The sequence below is a fragment of the Mirounga leonina genome, unplaced genomic scaffold (genome assembly GCF_011800145.1).
Source record: "Mirounga leonina isolate KUSES-001 unplaced genomic scaffold, KU_Mleo_1.0 Mir_175, whole genome shotgun sequence".
Lineage (NCBI taxonomy): Eukaryota > Metazoa > Chordata > Mammalia > Carnivora > Phocidae > Mirounga > Mirounga leonina.
Genome location: NW_023270453.1, coordinates 6,921,318 through 6,937,417, shown reverse-complemented (window position 1 = coordinate 6,937,417; position 16,100 = coordinate 6,921,318). Strand labels below are relative to the sequence as shown.

The window sequence follows — 16,100 nt, the reverse complement described above, 5'->3', positions numbered from 1 at the left end:
AATCATATTACAATATATAAATGTATAAAAGTAACATGCTTTAAGTTTATAAATTTTAATATGTTAAATTTATCAAATATAAATAAATGAGCAAACAAAATAATTGAATGAATACAAATGAACATCACACATTGCATCTAAATAGTGGAATGAAGTAAACCAAGCTATTAAATAAAATATATGTGTCATCAAAAAAAAAAACTGTTTTAAAATGTAGGGCCAAAAACTCTTTTCAAATCAAAATTCTTTCATATTTTTGTTTTTAAAAATTCAAACACTACAAAGTAATGAAACTTGCATGAAGAATTATATAAGGCACTAAGTGGAAAGTCATTGGAATCCTACTCCCTGGATATAGTAGCTGTTAAGTTTGGTAAGCCCATCCAACCCTTCAGAGTTTAAGAGGCTTTTAGCTCATTCCTCTAGTCTAAGACATTTCTTTTCTGGAAATCATGAAAGCTTTATTTTAAATTATTATTTTCATATCACTATTTAAATGTTTGTTTCCATACATACTATGTAGTTTTCCTGATCTGGATGAGAATATAAATTTTCAGCTACAATTATTTCTAAATCTATATTGTCTTACCAAGAATAAAGATCATATTCCCAACTTGATTTTTTAACAACCAATAGTGCCTAGCCAGTGTTCTTCAGACATTTGTTTAGTAATAATACAAATGAGTTTTCTATATCATATAATATCATTTGAAATGTTTTTCATATGCCAGTTAACTCAGGTCGTACATAAGGTTTGTTCTGGAAATACAAATGGACTTTTGTTGGTACACTGCAAGTGATTTTTTGGGTAGATGTTCTGTTAATTTATATGATGCAGCTAGGGGAGCAAATATTAATAAATGAAAGACTCATCTCTCCAAAGGGAAATGGTAAGCCACCTCTGGCAGATCAGATTAAAAACATGAAGTAAAACAAAACAAAACTTCCCTACTATGACATGAAAGTCTGAAAAGCAGAGCTGAATACACCTGAATTGTATAGAGACATCACCTTTGACCTCATCTGCTCCAACCCACCCCACTCATCTGCGCTGACTAGAACAGTTTTCTCTTTCAATTCACCTGCGCCTGGGACAGACACACAGCTCACACAGGCACACCCATGCACACACACATACACATACACATACACATCAAGCTTCAGCTCTGACCTTTAATGATGCCCTCTCTGAATAGCTGTCCCTGATACACACTAAGCCCCCCTCCAGACAGAGACAGGAGCCCTTCTTCTGCACACCTAAAACCTTCTTCACTCTCTGCTTGTACAGTACTTGTCTCAGACTACAGCTGCCTGACACTGATGCTCTTGTCCATTGGACTTGAATATCACATGGTCAGAGAGTATGTCTGTCTTGTTCGCTTTCTATAGCTAGTAAAATGGTGGCCCCATGAACCAAGCCAGGGGCTCAGCATGCATCCTTGGCAATCAGCAATGCTGCACTCTCAAATGCCATTTGCTAGTCAGTTCCTGTTGATTCTTTCTTCTGAAGCCCTCTCAAATCCGTCCATTTTTTCCATACCTGTTGCCACTCCTCTAGTTGTGACCACCATTTCTTTAGCCTCAGTTTCTGCAACAGTCTCCTGACTGGTCTCCCTTCCCCCCGGTTTGCCACTTACAAATTCATTCTCTATCCTGAAGCCAGAGTTCTCATACCACCCTTACCTCACCAGTTCATCTCTTCGTTCCTAAGCACAGAGATTTTCTTTGAGCTCCTTGAATTCCTCAGACTTTCTCTCAGCTCTAGATTTTCTCACACCTGGTCTCCAATGTCTTGGCCATAGATACAGCTGGGGAAATGACAAGTCTCAATATAGCTTCTATGTCAGATTAGCAGGCACACAGCATGCTTCTGTTTAGTGCCCAACAATTTATTTGCTTCAAGAAGTAATGAAAACCTCTCAGCAAGGGAATCTCAGGAAGCAGATTAAATGACATAAATCTCTTCAATATGACCTCAAAGCAATGCTTTTAAATACAGGATATGATTGGGTTTCAGGATGAAGGCTGTATAAACTTGCCTCCCAATAACGCTTGCAAATGTATTTACACTAACTCCTGTCATATGCTTGCATTTTCCTTGGGATCTCATCTCTGCTGCCAGAAGATGTAGTAAAAAGGATCCCAACCAGTCATTTAACAAGATGGTTCATTTTGTGGTTAAAAAAAAAAAAAAAGAATCAGCATTTCCAATGGCACATAAGATCAGCTTTTCAGAATTCAAATCTTCTGTGTCTGCAGCATATCCTCATGGAAGATTAACACTCAGGATGGAATTGTTCTCTGGGAGATCTTAAATCCTATCCCAAATGAGTAGAACCACACCGTAAGATGGGCAGAGGCAAAAATTTATTCCTTTCACAAATAAATTCAGATTTATAAATTTGCACGGTCCCTGCGCACTGCCTGCTAATCACTCCTGTGACTTCACTACTCAGTTCATTCCACCCTGGGACTACTCTTCACACTTCCTCAATCTCCCAACCTTCTCATGCTACCTTCTCATGCTCAGCTGATAACTTCACTTCTTATTTCATGCTGTCCCCTTTGGTCCTCTCATTTTCTCTCCCGAAAACTCCACCGCAACCACTTTTATCAGCAATAACTTCCCGTTGCCAAAGCAGATGTTCCCATTTCCATCCTCACTTCACTCCACCTCACAAGACCTGCTTCACTGGCTTCATGACTTCTTCCACCTCAATGGCCCTCTTTCCCAGTGCTTGTTACACATCCTCCTCAATTCTCCAATATTTCTCCAAATGTTGGGATGCCCCAGGACACAATCTCAACCGTGATCTCTCTCTTCTCATTCTCTTCTCTCTTCTCTTGGCTGTGTTTTGCTTCCCCCTTCTCCCACTATACTCAATCCCCAAGGTGTGGTTCTGAATATCATCCACATACTCATGACTTCCAAATCTCAGTCTCCAAGCCTCTTGCTTGAGCTCCAACTTTACTGATCCACCTTCCCATGTGACCTCACCTGGATGTCTAATAAGAAGCTCAAATTTCACCTGTCTGGATTGGACTCCTAGTATTTTTTTTCCAAGACTTGCTCCTTTTCTATTTTTCCCTGTCTCTGTCCCATTCCTCCATTACTCAGCTCAAAATTCTCTCTTTCTTCCACACCTTTCATCTGATCCGTAATGAAATTCTACCACCTGAAATTCTACCTTAATGAAATTCTACCATTTCAAAGGAACCCAGATCTAACCATTTTTCAACCCTAACTGCTATCGCCCAACCCTAACCATACTTCTCTGTCAGTCAACAATGGGGATAGTTTTCCATCTAGTTTCCTTGCTTGTCTACAGTCTGTTAAACTGATCCTTGGAAAAATATGATTCAAATTATCTTGTCTGTCTACTCAAAACCACCAGTGGCTGCCCATCATTCCTTGAATAAAATCCAAAGCCTTGACCCTGGCCTTTAAGGTACTTGCCTATATACTTGGCTCTCTGGTCTCATTTTCTGTCACTCTTTCCCTAACTTACTTCAGTCTAGTCCAGTGGCCTCCATCTCCCAAGGACACCCTCATCTCCAGATTTCAACAATGACTTCACTGCAAGCTGGAACACTACCCAACCCTCAATACTGCTTCATTCCCTCCCTCACTTAATTTAGATATTTGCTCAGATAGACCACCTCCTCAATAAAACTCTAACCACATGTAGTAAGCAAAATAAGAGTCCCCCCAGATTTTACATCTTAACCACTCCCAAATCTGTGAATATTTTAGGTGGCATGGCAAAGGGGAATTAAGTTTGCTAATCAGCTGACCTTAAGATAAAGAGATTATCCAGGTGGGACCATTGTCATAAAAAGGATTCTTTTTTTTTTTTTTTTAAAGATTTTATTATCTTTGAGAGAGAGAGAGAGAACGAGCAGGGGGAGGGGCAGAGGGAGAAACAGGCTTCCTGCTGAGCAGGGAGCCTGATGTGGGACTCGATGCCAGGACCCTGGGATCATGACCTGAGCTGAAGGCAGACACTTAACCAACTGAGCCACCCAGGCACCCATAACAAGGATCCTTTGGAGTGGAAGATGGAGGCAGGAAAGGAGGGCAAGAGACATGGCAGTGGGAGAATGACTCAGCTTGACATTGCTGGTTTTGAAAATGCAGGAGGGCCATGAACCAAGGAATGTGGGCAAATCTCTGGAAACTGGAAAAATCAAGGGAATAGGTTCTTCCCTTAGAGCCTCCAGCAGGACTACAACTGCCAAAACCTTGATTTTAGTTCAGTCAGACCTATTTTCAATTTGGCCGCCAAAACTGTAAGACAATCAGTTTGTGTTGTTTAAAGTCGCTAAATGTGTGGTAATTTGTTACAGCAGCACCAGGAAAATAATACCCACCCAATCTAAAATAAATACATGAGTACACACACACACCACTCATTGTTCCCTTGGCCTTACCTTCCTTTTTCTCAGTTTGTCACTGGCTATGCACTGTAAACCCCATAAGAGTTAGGTAAGGCCTTGGGCTCTGTTCAGAACTGTTTAGAACAGTATCTGCTTGTAGAAATTATTAACACTCTTCTAGTCACTGAAATTTGATTTTATTGTTTGCTAACAAGAAGCTTTACTTTCAACTCCATTGTTGTCTTAAGATAATGTTTTCATAAGTAAGGTTAAAATTTACTGAAAGGCACTTTGAGGGGGGAAAAGACATTGTGATTGAATAGCATGTCCCCCAAGGAGCCTGATTGAAAGGATGAAGGACATTCAGTCTTGCCAGACAATATTTGTGGTAGAGAATGGAGTCCAGGTGGATCAGGTTAAGGACTGATTTTTGGTATAAAGTTTTGTTCATATCTTTGTGTCTGCTGACAGAAACACCTTCGTTTCCTTGCCATGTATCTGCTCTCTACCATAATGTATGAGGGTTGGGACTGTAGTCCCAAAGAACCATTTCAGTGTCCCCAAAATATGTCCTACAAAATATGTCCAGTAGGGATAGAAGAAAAACGAGTTTTAATCACATTTTTCAAAGACAACCACTTTTATTGCATTTCCTCTCTGGTATTCTTTTAAAGGTTGTAGATACAATTTTGTTAAGTGTGGATAAAAGAAGAAGTGTGAAATAAGTTGGCATGGCCTGCTTTGGCCTACCAAATGTGAGGAAAACTGGTAAATGTCAATTCTAGGCAGATGCTTTCACAGACAATGTGCAATTTTCTACCTGCCTTTACAGTTGAGGTGACCTTGAAAGCACACAGCAACAAGGAACCTCCACTGGCCTGCGTCCTTGGGTGACTTGAATAAACAGAGCCTCCTTACCAACTCATATTAAACATACAATGTGAGCAAGCAATACACCCGAGTTATTTGAAACCAGAGATTTGGACTCCTTTGTTACCACAGTAATACCTGGGTATGTTTTGGCCTTAGAAATGTGAAGATAAATAGTGACTACCAATAAATGTTCTCTCTTACAAACCCAGTGGGTTGCCTTAGTTCATGAATTCTCAGTGCCATTCCTAGGAGAACATGCATTATGAGTCTTACAGATGTGTGTGGCGGTTAATTTTATGTGTCAACTTGACTGGCTCAAGATTTTTGACTGAACGTTATTTCTGGAGCTGTTTGTGAGGGCGTTTCCAGATGAAATTAGCATTTGAATTGGTAGGATCTGTACAGTGGTTTGCCCCCACGAGCAGCCCCTTCTTGTAAAAGGCTCTAGAAACTGTTATGGCAGACCATCAAGTCTATATTCCTATTGATTCAGGGACAATCGAAAATGAAAACAGGCAATACTTCTGTATCTTCTTCTTTTTACACATATAATTGTTACTGAAAACATCCTTGGTCTTCAATATTTGGAAACATAAGTACCCATACAAAAATAGTGCATTTTTAAACTACTCCACCATCTATACATAATCTTCACAACCCTTCAGTGAACTCAATAACTTCATTTAGAAATTTTTGCATGTTTATTTTTACCAATATTTTTCCTGATCATAAATAAATACCTGTTCGTGGTTTTGAAAATGAGGTTCAAAAAATGCATTTAAAAAAAGAAGAAGAGGGGCGCCTGGGTGGCTCAGTCGTTAAGCGTCTGCCTTCGGCTCGGGTCATGATCTCAGGGTCCTGGGATCGAGCCCCGCATCAGGCTCCCCGCAGAGCGGGGAGCCTTCTTCTCCCTCTTCCACTCCCCCTGCTTGTGTCCCCTCTCTCGCTGTCTCTCTCTCTGTCAAACAAATAAATAAAATCTTAAAAAATAGAAAGAAGAAGAAAAAAATCCAATTTTAATCACATGTCCCAAAGACAGCCTCTCATCCTATATCCCTTCTTGTACTCTTCGACAGGTCTAGATACAATTTTGAATTTTATGTTTTTCACTTAACATTAAACAAAACCATTTCCCATAGTGATTAGGCCATACTTTGCTTGACTACCCATATTGAGGATATTTGAAAACATTACTTTTTCAGTGTTTATGCCTCCTTTCTTCTAAAAAAGGATTGGCTACAGCTTCAGAATTAATGTCTAAAACGTATTTCCCTTTGGGAACGGCAGGAAGAAAGAAGCCGGAAGTACCAGAAAATCATGACTGGGAGAGAAGACGTTCTGGATGTTTGAGGACGTGGGCCCAGGGAGAGCAGAGCCATGTGTGTATGTGTAATATACATTTGAGAGATACCCAGTGCTGTGATGTATCGTGCTAAAGACATAAGTTGCGTGAGCGATGGGGGAAGCTGGAGACATCTGGGCAAGTCATAGCGGATAACAACTGAGACACATGTGAAATGGAGCCATAACCTGAGTAGGGGGAGTTGGCTTCATCCCCTACACCTGTGGGGAGATGCTGTGCATAAGGTGGGCTGTGTACCGTCCCTGCATAAACCTATTTCTGTAGTAATGGTGTGTGCCTCTTAATCTCTACACTTCCCGGAAACCAGGGCAGATGCATGCAGAGGCTTTTGCAATATCATATACAAATCTGTGTCCATATGTCAGGTATCAGAGGTAAAGAATAAAACTGAACAAATGTTAATATGTACATACGCTGAGGGTAGTTACGCTGGTTGCGATAACTACAATATGTGTTTGAAATGAGGTCTCCTTAGTTTAATGACTACCAATGAGGGGTCCCACGTCTGAATTTCAGTAAGGATAATATTACACAAGTATGATGCTTCATTGCAAAGGTTTATTCTTATTCATCATGTTTTCATTCACAGTTCTCTTGCCATACTCTGAACATATAATCCTTTAGTTAAAGAATGATAAAGAAGGTCCTACATGATGATCTGACTGATTGTTCCCCCTTATTTAGAGGCAGCAGCCTAAGCTCTTCAAGGGTAATATGTGTCTCCTTATGCTGCCAGTTATTGTTACATCAGACCTTTCCATAGTCCGGGAGCTTAAAGACCACATGCTCATAGCAAATGGCCACAAAACCAAATTGAATCCCTACATCGAATAGACAACTCTCTAGCATTCTTCATAAAAATTTTCTTTCTCATTTTTTTTTCACTTACAATCAGTAAGATTCACTTTTGGTAATACATAGTTCTGTGGGTTTTGACAGATACACACAGCCATGTATCCACCAGCACAATCAAGACACAGAAAGTTCCATCCGTGGGCTTACCCCCTGCTCCTCAAACTCCCTTGTTCTGCCCCTTTGGAGTCAACACCTCCTTCCCACCCCTAATGCCTGGCATTTTTATAAAGATTTATTTGTAATCCATGCCTTATTTCTACCAAAAACAATTAAAATGGTAAATGGTCACTTTTACCAATGTTTGTGGATCTAGAAAATTTTGCAGATCTTGGCCATATACAAAATATCAGAGATCCAGCAACTGATCTTTCTGCGGGACTGAGATTTAACTTTATTTCTTCCAAACTGGTGTGGGAGCTGCCTGGCTAAAGTCCAGTGGAATAATACTGGTGTATTAGGTAGATTATTTTAAGTATAAATCACCTATTGGTGAACTGTGATTGCTTATGTACCTTAAATATCCATAATAGAATTAAAACTATTTTTAATCTATTTCAGGGTTTCATTACATAGGTGCACCTTGCTTGATGCATTAAATATGTTTTTGTAAGGATATACTTAAACTGAACTTTGAAAATTAAATATTATTTTCTAGGTGAGTGCTTTTAATAGGATCAATAATTAGTCTATCTATCTTCCTCAAAAATCTGTTTGTGTATCTGGATGGTGTCAGTCAGGGTGCACCTGCTCTGAACTTTTTTTTTTTTAAGATTTTTTATTTATTTATTTGAGAGACAGAGAATGAGAGACAGAGAGCACGAGAGGGAAGAGGGCAGAGGGAGAAGCAGACCCCCTGCTGAGCAGGGAGCCCGATGTGGGACTCGATCCTGGGACTCCAGGATCATGACCTGAGCCGAAGGCAGTCGCTTAACCAACTGAGCCACCCAGGCGCCCTGCTCTGAACTTTTTTGATAAGATTGGCAATACTCTTCATCAATATCGTGCACAGATACAGGGCTCTTTATACACAACAGGTAAAGTTTGAATGCACACATCTCAACTGGTCACCTTCTACATCCAAGTGCTTTTTTCTGCTTTCAGAATAATTTTAAGACAATTTCCTACCTTTCTTCCAGAATGCTGCAGCCACTGCACCAGCTCTTCCTGCCAAGAGCTTGGAAGCCTGTTCCATCTCACAGACCTCTAGTTTCTTGAAAGAATTTTGCAGATTAGGCAACAGGCGCCTGATGCTCATACTACTCAACTGGCCATAGAGCAGATCTGTTTCCCATTTCTAGTTAGAGTTTCAAGGACTTCCTTTTTCTAATTGCTTCCTCGGCTGCTATGTGCTGTAGGGACCACAGCCTCCTCCCTTCTCGTATCAGGACTCGGTTGCATTCTGTCACATGGAAGTCCGAGCCGTTTGGGAGAAGCTTAGGGATGTTGGCTGCATCTGTCCGGGCAGTGTGTCAGGTGTGGTGGCCGTCATGAGTTGCTTCCAGAATAAGTGGGCCATCCAGCTAAACCACCCTCAATGATTCAGTGGGGTCAGCAGTGAATATATATGTATCTCTATATGTTTCTGATTAGCAGCACTTATACTAATTATTGCATTATGAATTCTTCATGGAGCAGGTTCTATTTGAGTTGCCTCCCCCTCTTTTCCACTTTCTTTTTTTTTTTTAAGAATTCTTTTTTTTTTTAAGATTTTATTTATTTATTTGAGAGAGAGAGAGAGAGAATGAGAGAGAGAGCATGAGAGGGAGGAGGGTCAGAGGGAGAAGCAGACTCCCCGCCGAGCAGGGAGCCCGATGCGGGACTCGATCCAGGGACTCCAGGATCATGACCTGAGCCGAAGGCAGTCGCTTAACCAACTGAGCCACCCAGGCGCCCTCTTTTCCACTTTCAACCGAGCTTCCCAAAGCCCAGATTTCTGCTGTCCATGAGTTCTGTCACTTTTGTGTTATTTCCTCTGTCATTTACTTGATAGCTCTGACCTACATTTTTCTTCTCTTTGTTCCTGAACAAAACCTGATTTCGTTTTGAGGAAGTTGGAAAAAGCAAGACTTATGCGACCAATATGTTTCCCAACCCTCACATGAGAAAAAGGGCACATCCAATATTATCAAAAAGCAACCTTGTACCAGTCACAGTGCCAGATGCTTTAAGCTGCTTCTTATTGTGGGCTCACTTAACACAAAATAAAACAGACCCCCTCACCCAAAGGCTTCCGGTCCCCAAGCTAAAACACAATTCTAACAAAAATCTTACCATTACAGAGCTTTGAAATATCTTAACCAAACTGTCTTCCATTTTAGGGTTTCATTTTGTTGTGGTTGTTGTTTTAAACACAAAGGTACTAAATTAAGGCCAGGCAAATTCTAGTACTTTTTCTCAGATGCCTTCCAAATCTCAATGCCACCGCCCACCTCTTCCTGTTCATTCTTCATGTGGGTCCCTAATTGCCAGTGTTCCCAGCTGTCTTGCCTCCATTACTTTTCGTGTTATGATGATTATCATCATTAATTAGCACATGCCATTATCTTTCTCCTCAAAATGTTTCATTTGTGTATTTAAAATAATCAGATATTTGCACACTATGCCTTTGCCATGAGTTTGCCCTTCATCATTCCAAAGATGAGGCTCTATTCATTCTGTTTCTTCCCTCCCCCTTTTAGCAGGGGGGCTCTAATCTAGCAGTTTTATTTACTCCACACATGGGTTTGGAAAATGTAGGAAAAAGATGAAATGAACCTTGGAGTAGATTTAGAAAGGAGAGGCATGAATTTGGCAGATGTGATGTTTTAAATTGTTTAAGACACGGGGCACAGTCTAGACAGTTCCTGAGGCTAAAGTGAAAGAAATCAATTTGGTGAAGGGGGGATTTTATTCTAGTGAAGTAAGAGGGAAAGATAGACGGGAGATGAGAGAAGTGCTTTTTTGCAAGCACTTGATTTTGTACAGAGGAGGAAAATTATCTACTCTTTGCACTTGGCACCTCCCCCCCCACCATATGCTTCCCTCAGGTTTCCCTCCTCCATACTTGAAAGGACCACAGATTTTAATAGTATTCATGCATTTGAAGTGTTAGGCTATTTCTGGCTTCCTGGTTTTTCATTCATGATGAGAAGTAATTTTTAAGATCCAGGTTATGCGATAAGGTAAAAATAACATAAATGATCATTTAATGAAAAAAAAATGAAACAAAATGGAAGTTTAGAAAAGAAAAAAGGCAGTTGACCTTACAACTGAAGTTCAAGATCACAACCAGATTCGGGGACTAAATTATAGGCCAGTGTCCTTCAATGCCTAGGTTGAGAGAGTTTGTTAGGTTACCACCGTGAACACTAAATTGTAGTCACCCCAGGCGGCTTGAACAAGTTGAAACAATGTCATTAAAAGGTCAAATTTACTGTAAAGCCAGATGGAGAAAAGACGGGGAAGTCACGACTATCTTTTCAGAGGAATATTTGCAGTATGATACATATTTATGCCCGAGACATGGTGCTCTATTATGTGAACATCAGTTTGTGGGCGCTCAACACTCAAAGCCACTACTTTGTCAAGCAGAGAAATTTTCTTCTTCTTTTGGGAAAACTGTACATGGCTGCCAACAGGCAGAGATTAAGACAGGAGGCCGTTGACTGGGGACACTGAGGGGCCATAGCACGCTGTGAGGAGCTGTGGCAAACCAGCGGCGTGGACAACCTATCATCCCCATCAAGACAAAGCCCTCCTTCTATGACCTCTGCTCTCCACAACCCTCGACCCCAACTGCTTTTCCCTTCTAGATCTTCTCTGGAAGATCATTTTCATTGGAATTTGTGAAGGTAATTGGGGGTTGAGGGGAAGGAGGTGGGGAAGGCAGGGCAAGCAGGGCGTCAGCTCCATAGGAGCCAACCCTGAATTTGCTCCCCATTAGGAACCGACTTCTCCCAGTCCTGGAAGGAAGGCAGGGTGAAGAGGCAGACTCTGTTCCAGGCAGACCTTTTTTCCAACCCTGTGTCTACTGCTTACCATGGTGTGGTCTTGCACGTAACTTTTTTAACACCTTTGATGTCAGTTTCCTTATTCATAAAATGTGTTTTATGGGTTATAAATAAGTTGTATAAGTGGCTGGTACGTAGTAGGTGATCAATAAATGTCAAGCATGTGGTAACATCGACTGCCAGACCCGGAGTCAGCAACACCTGTGTTTCTGCCTTTCATCTTTGGTTCCAAGATCACACTGTGCCCAAAGAACAGGGACTCCAACTGCAAAGAGCCCCATTGTTTGGGGTGCCTGGATAAAGAAATCGGTAGAAATGATGTGTTGCGTGCTAGCACCCACTCAGTAGCCAACAAGGAGCCCCCGGGGTCCTCAGATTCCTTTTGCCCCACCATTCCCAGTCCATTCCCAACAGCAACCAAGGTTCCTGGGCCCACAGTACCCCCTGATGGCTAACATGGGGAACTTTCTTTTCTCAAAGACTTCTCAGTGGGACTCCCCCAAGCTTTCCCAGCTCACTGCTTTGTTCATTCCACCATGGACCATTCATTTCTCACAAACGTATGACTTCCTCTGCCTTGCTTCTTTTTTATCTTCATTTTTTGCTCAATTATTTCAGAAACATCAATCTCCCTCCCCGTTTCTTCCCCTTATTTTGTTCCATTTATGAATCCTCAAATCACTACAGTTATGGTTGCTAAGTATAATAGTAGGAAGAGGGCATCTGTCTACAAAACAACAACAACAAAAAAAAACCACAAAAAAATCCAAAAAACCTCCATTCATTTAGAAGTCAAATAAGATATAGTGTAGAACCAACAGCATTATTCTCTAGAGCCCTTTGAGAGATCCAGATGTCTTCCTCAGAACTTGCACAGAAGGGATGCCATTCACCCCTGGCTCTTTCTCCAAGTAACACTGATCTTTTCTCGACATTCTTATTATTTTTCTATTTATTTAATTGCTAAAACTGTGCTGGTTTGTCCCCTACTGTTTCACTACAAATATAACTCCCCTACAATAAGGGTTTAGTGCATTCCTGTGGGCTGTTCTGGAAACCAAAGCACAATCTTGCAGCATTAGTTCTCCATGGGAAAGTGAATTCAGATCTCCAAACAGTTGCTCTAGAAGGAACTTTTGGAAAATTTACCTATTGTAATTTAACATTGGAAATTTTTTGGTTGGGAGTGTTCAGTTTTTAAAAATTCATATTGTTGTCTGTATTCTCTGGTTTTCATCTGTTGAACGATGACATCTACTGGGATTAGTACTTAGAAAGGTATTCAGATGTGACTTATCTGGGCAGACATCGGTTCTTCTTTTATCAAAGGAAAAATATACTAACCAGATCCTGATTTGGGATGTTATAGGAATGTTCTAGCAGGTTACAAAATTTATGTCCATGACTATAGATTGCTTCTTGGTAAAAATACAAGATTTAAAAATGTAAATACTTATTTCCCTTAACTTAAATTCAAATAATACTATTGATTTATGTCTTTATTTATCAAGGCTTAAGTTTTAGAGTCTTTTAAAAATACAAATACAAATGGTTTTGATATGGATTATTTAAAAAGCCATTAATTTTATGCTTAATCCTGATTTAGAAAATTTATTCTCAAACGGAAGTAGGTCAGTAAGCAGAAACATTTAAAATCCCAATTAAACAACTAGTTAAAAGATATCTTTTACAAGTTAACATCAAGTGGCTTAATTTTTCTAATTTCTAATACATTTAAAAGTAAAAGCTTATGAAAATTGGTACGAAGTAACTGAGTTACTTAATAAAATGGTAGAGGAGCTATGGTGACTATATCCAGACACATATGAAAAACATAATTTGAAAATGCTTTTATGAAGTATTTTCCTAATTTGGTCATAATTCAAGGTAAGCCTTGCATAGGATTTTTTTTCCCCTTTGAAATGGTTTTCATATTGATAGAATCACAATTATCTTATTTTTTAAGATAGAAAGTTGCAAATCGGATAAAGTAACAGGTAAATACAACCCATCCACTTTCACCAAAATGCTGTGAAAATGGATTTTCTACATACATTCTAAATGCACACTAATGTAACAATGATGAAGAATGATGTCATAAAAATAGTTGTGTGGTGCAAAAGGTATCTTAAATGACTGATCATCAAAAAACATTATTTGAGTTCACATTTTTCTGAAAAGAGATATTTGGTTCCTGATAATGTATACCTTTTGAATTCATAAAGTTTTAAAGGTACAAATTAAAACATTCAGTGTTAATGTTTTAGAAAGCGTTACGGTAAAATTATTTTCTCAGGACCCAAAGAGAAAACACGAGAGGAAACCTAACCAGCCTGAATTGGTTAAAATGTATTTTCCCTTTAATTAAATAAGAAACATCTGTCTAGGGATTTTGGAAATGAATGTAATCCATCCACACTCTGCCTGTACTAGTTTGCCTCCAATGTCCAATATTTTGAAAGAAAATTCTTTCTTTCTGTAAAGAATTAAACAGCAACATGGAGTGATGTCTGGGTCTTATAGCAGCTGAGTCTTGCCTCCGGAGTTTGGGCACTGGAAATGCTAAGGGTCGGTCTTTTCCTGGATTTGTCCTTGGGAAACAACCAAACTCTCCATAATCAAGGTTAGGGTGGAGCATTTGTATTTCTTCAAAGCATCCACTCACCCTGAAAACGCTCATCTTGGGACAGTAAGGAAACAGAAGGTACTAGGACGCACCCAAATACTCAAGGTCAAAATACCAAGGTTCCCTCTCTGGGGTTCACGCGACATTTTCCTCGCCTTCAATCAGGCTTAAGCTGATTTCTCTAGGAACCTGAACAGCCCACAACACAGACTCATCAGACAGGCCGAGTACAAACAAAATGGGGAATTAACTCCAGGATGGCTCTGGTTCCTTGAAACCAGGACCCACCGTTGAGAAGGACAGATATCACTTACTGGTGTTGTCAAACGGTATCTGCTTGCACTGCGCAGACCCCTCGGCGGGCCAAGGACAGTAATAGACGGCTCCCCCTTCCACGATGTCTGGCTGGCTGGTGTTGGCTTTGGGCGCCCCCACCAAGACACTCGCTCTGCAAAAGGATTGGAGAAAATCACTCCCTGGCAATCATAAAAGTGTGCACATGCGATGCAGTCTCCCGTAGCAGCGTGCTCACTGAGACTAGGGTGGGGGTCGGGGCAGAAACGTATTTATGATGGAGACCGACTGTCAAACTTGATTTCCTGTTGGAAACCTACCGGCGCCTGAAACCTGGTTTTGAAGAGGGTGCAAATCGTCCCAATTCTTCTCTAGGTGGAGCTATGTATACAGTGAGATGAGAGAAAAGGGGAAAGAAGTAGCAAAGGACAGAGCCCAGCTGCTTGTAGCCGACAGCACTTGCGCCCAGACACTTAATTGTTACAGACTATGCATAAACAGACCGTGTTGTGGTCCGTTGTTTTAACCGGCCTGAGTCTGTTCGGTCCCGGTCTCCCCTTTGTATGGTGCTCGAGTCTTTGCTCGCGTCCTGGGAGCTCCCCAGGACTTGCGTTTTCTATGCAAGTGGCATGTCTCTACTTCAAAGTTCCCAAGGCACATCTAGCATGGAAGGGGGACAAGAGGCGGGGGAGCCGGACGGGACCCCAAGTGCGCAGCGGGATGGAATCTCAGGAATCTCCTTCCATCGAGCTGCGGGGACAGGCGCGGGTCCCCCGGCAGACGGGCAGGGACCCAGCCTGTGGCCGGGTTCGCCCCCGCGCGCGAACTCCCTGCGCTGGGCGACTTACGTGCGAGCGGCAGGTATATGGAAGTCCACCGCGTAGCCGAAGTAGCTGCCCTCGGGGCCGCTGTACACCGTGAGCTTGTCCACGTCCAAGTTGAACGCCTGCGAGCCGGGGGTCCACAGCACGCCCAGCGCGGCCGAGAAGCACCAGAGGGGCGCGAGCGGCTGCGCCCGGCTGCCCCGGGGACCGCGGCGGGCCCCGGCAGACATCGCCCTCCGCCCCGGCGGGTGCTCACCGGGGAGCGGGTGCCCAAGACACCGGCCCGGCTCCTTCGCGGGGGCGGCGGGTGGCGGTCCGCAGGTGCCCGCGTCCTGGGTCGGTGCGCGCGTCGCGTCGGCGGTGACAGCCCCCGGCTCTCCTCCGCGCGTCCTCTGAGGTCTGCTCCCCGCCTGCTCCCCGGCCGGCTCAGGGGCTGGCGGAGGGGATGCCAGCCCTCCTCTGGCAGCGGGAGGGGGCCCGGCGCTCTCACGGCGCCTCCTAGCGGCGGGTCCGCGGGCTGCGGGAGGGAGCCCCGGAGACCCCGGGCCGCCCGCGCCCCTGCTGGAGGCCGGCGCCAAGAGCCTGCTTCGGCCGCCAGCCTAGCCACTGCAGTCGCATCTCAGGGACGATCTGAATCTCGCACATGCCAATTCAGGCCATTGCTTTTGGGAGCTATGCCCCCCCTCATGGGACGAGAGTATGCTGTAATTTCTCCTCAATGGAAGAATGTGAGAGCGTACCCCACCACGAGGCGAGATAAAGCTGGGCTCCTTGCATCACCTCTGCAGCCTGATGACCCCTCAGGGTCCATCCGTGTGTTCGTCTGCGGCTGAGCTCTTAAATCCAACAATACACTTTTCCACCCCCATCCGAACCCCCTGCAGGGTAACTGGTAAAAA

At 42.5% G+C, this 16,100-nt stretch overlaps 1 protein-coding gene across 1 annotated transcript in view; it reads right to left on the bottom strand.

Moving 5' to 3' along the window:
* Positions 1-15,535, bottom strand: part of ITGA8 (integrin subunit alpha 8) — a 183,143-nt gene extending 167,608 nt beyond the window's left edge. Inside the window, exons 1-2 of the mRNA XM_035021565.1 lie at positions 15,226-15,535; positions 14,398-14,531 (exon numbers count right to left, since the gene is read on the bottom strand). Coding sequence (XP_034877456.1) covers positions 14,398-14,531; positions 15,226-15,431 — 340 coding nt within the window. The 5' untranslated portion in view covers positions 15,432-15,535. The remainder of the gene's footprint in view (positions 1-14,397; positions 14,532-15,225) is intronic.
* Positions 15,536-16,100: the final 565 nt, after the last annotated feature.